At 56.4% G+C, this 2,747-nt stretch overlaps 1 protein-coding gene across 1 annotated transcript; it reads left to right on the plus strand.

Moving 5' to 3' along the window:
• The first annotated feature begins 204 nt into the window (after positions 1–204).
• Positions 205–2,470, plus strand: LOC145943254 (uncharacterized). Its single transcript, XM_083050723.1, has 2 exons — positions 205–1,467; positions 1,688–2,470. The coding sequence occupies exons 1-2, from the start codon at positions 205–207 to the stop codon at positions 2,468–2,470; spliced, it is 2,046 nt and encodes a 681-aa protein (XP_082906849.1).
• Positions 2,471–2,747: the final 277 nt, after the last annotated feature.

Below are 2,747 nucleotides of genomic sequence, written 5' to 3' on the forward strand. Positions count from 1 at the left end.
CAGCTGCGGACGGTGACCTATGGTCTCGGTTGCGCTCCATTTCTCGCCATACGGACACTTCAACAACTGGCCAAGGACGAAGAAGAACGTTTTCCTCGCGGCGCTGTAACGTTGCGACGGGATTGCTACGTCAACGATGTGGTCACCGGAGCAAACACCATTAACGAAGCGATCATCCTCCAAGCGGAGCTACGCAACCTCTGCATGGCGGGCGGATTCCCGTTAAAAAAGTGGGCAGCCAACGAAGAAAGAATCCTGACGGGCGTTCCACACGATCATCGCCTGCAGCAGTCACAGCACTCGTGGGATGGAGAGGGCCACTCAACGTTGGGACTACGGTGGCATCCTCAAGGCGATCAATTCTCCTTCGTGCTGCATCCACCTGCTATCACGGAGTACACGAAGAGACGTGTTCTCTCTGAAACTGCACGTCTCTTCGATCCATTGGGTTGGATCGCTCCAGTCGTCATCCGCGCGAAGATCCTCATCCAGACTACATGGCTCCAGGGGTTAGACTGGGATGCCCCACTGCCACCAGCAGACGCTCATCGTTGGCAGCAGTTGCTGGGTGAACTCCATCATCTCGATCGCCTACGAATACCTCGCTGGCTCGGCACTGGACTTGAATACTCATCGCTGCAACTCCATGGTTTCGCCGCATCCGAACGAGGGTATGCCGCAGCCGTGTACCTCCGCATCGCTAGAAAAGACGGAACTTCAGTACAATTGTTAATGGCCAAAAGCAAGGTGGCACCTGTCAAACAAGTGACCTTGCCGAGACTTGAGCTTTGCGCTGCCACATTACTCACCACGTTGACACAGCACGTTCAGCACACACTCGACTTGAAAGACGCAACAACTCATCTGTGGTCAGACTCGAAGGTCACACTCCAGTGGATCCAAGGACACGCATTACGGTGGAAGACCTTCGTTGCCAACCGGGTGTCTCACATCCAGACGCTGCTGCCAAATGTACTATGGAGACACGTGGCTGGTCAAGATAACCCTGCGGATTGTGCATCAAGGGGCATTAATCCGACGGAACTAAAAAATCATACGTTATGGTGGACAGGACCTACCTGGTTGCTGGAGGATGAGACTGCATGGCCGAACACCGAGGTGGACACCCGAGAGGACGACCTTCCTGAGAGACGAGCCACTAGCCTGCTGACGAAGAGCTTGGTCGTCATGGAACCTGAGCTCCTTCTTCGCTTCTCGTCGCTGCACCGCCTGTTACGAGTCACAGCGTGGTGTCGTCGCTGGCTCCGCCCGGCAGAACCAACTGTCACACCTGGACTGCCACTGACCTCGGACGAATTGGATGCGGCGCTATCACACTGGCTACGAGAAGTACAATCACTTCACTTCTCAGATGAGGTCGCCGCTGTCACTGCAGGCCGCACTGTTGCAGCGCGCAGCCCGCTGGCCAAACTGTCACCATTTATCGACGATCATGGCGTGCTGAGAGTGGGAGGACGACTAAAAAATTCGCTGTTGTCGCAGGACGAGAAGCATCCGATGATTGCTCCAACGGCTTCATGACCCGACTGCTGATCGATTCCTGTCACCGCCGGACCTTGCACGGAGGAGTGCAACTGACGCTTGGACTGCTTCGATTGCGCTTCTGGGTACCACGAGGACGTTCAGCTGTTAAGCAACGACTTCATCGCTGTGTCACCTGCACAAGGTGGCGAGCGACGACACCACAACCGCCGATGGGCGATCTGCCACGCAGCCGGGTCACTCCAACACGGCCATTTCTCCGCACTGGGTTGGACTACTACACGCGGGACCAATCCTCATCCGGACCAGCAAGGGTCGCGGCCACTGCGCCTACAAGGGCTACATTGCAGTCTTCATCTGCTTCTGGTCGAGGGCCATTCACCTAGAGCTCGTCTCGGATTACTCGTCTGAGGCCTTCATCGCCGCCCTTCGCCGATTTGTCTCCCGACGAGGTCTCTGCGCCGACATCTTCAGCGACTGCGGCACGACCTTCGTTGGAGCTAACCGCACCTTACGAGAGCTCTTCATTGCGGCGTCGTCGGAGGGTCAAGGAATCGCACGCGCAGCAGCCAAGGAAGGAATCCGCTGGCACTTCAACCCGCCGGCGGCTCCGCACTTCGGTGGATTATGGGAGGCCGCCGTCAAATCCGCTAAGTATCACTTGCGGAGGGTGATAGGCGAAACCACCCTCACCTTCGAGGAGTTAAACACGCTCCTCACTCAAATTGAAGCATGTCTAAATTCTAGACCTTTACAGGCACTCTCCGACGATCCAGACGATGTTTCAGCGCTCACTCCTGGACACTTCCTAATCGGGGCGCCTCTTCTCGCCATCCCTGAGCCGCTGCAGGAGGGCGAACCTGGAAACACGAGGTCACGATGGCATCACTTGCAGCAGATGAGAGACCACTTCTGGGGAAGGTGGTCGAAAGAGTACATACACGGACTCACCTCGCGATCCAAGTGATTGAAGGACGAGACGGCACCCCGCATCGGAGCACTCTGCCTGGTGCGCTCCGAGATCTCTCCTCCAAGCCGATAGCCTCTCGCCCGGATCACGAAGTTGCATCACGGAGACGATGGCGTTGTGCGTGTGGTCACCGTCCGGACCGCTTCTTCCGAACTCGTGCGTCCGATCGTAAAAATTGTCCTGGTTCCCGGCGTTGAAGCAGACGTAGCGAACACCGACATTTAACACACCACTCATTCAACACAAAATCACATCTCACACTTTACACAACACA

Source organism: Prenolepis imparis, unplaced genomic scaffold, assembly GCF_030444845.1.
Source record: "Prenolepis imparis isolate NDT839.2.m4 unplaced genomic scaffold, iyPreImpa1.0 SCAF_11, whole genome shotgun sequence".
In the NCBI taxonomy this organism is placed as follows: Eukaryota; Metazoa; Arthropoda; class Insecta; order Hymenoptera; family Formicidae; genus Prenolepis; species Prenolepis imparis.

Bases quoted from the DNA above. Each gene is read 5' to 3' on its own strand.
- LOC145943254 (XM_083050723.1), top strand. From the start codon at position 205: ATGGCGGGCGGATTCCCGTTAAAAAAGTGGGCAGCCAACGAAGAAAGA. The intron at 1,468-1,687 runs GTGGGAGGACGA...CACCTGCACAAG, and splicing joins ACGATCATGGCGTGCTGAGA to GTGGCGAGCGACGACACCAC.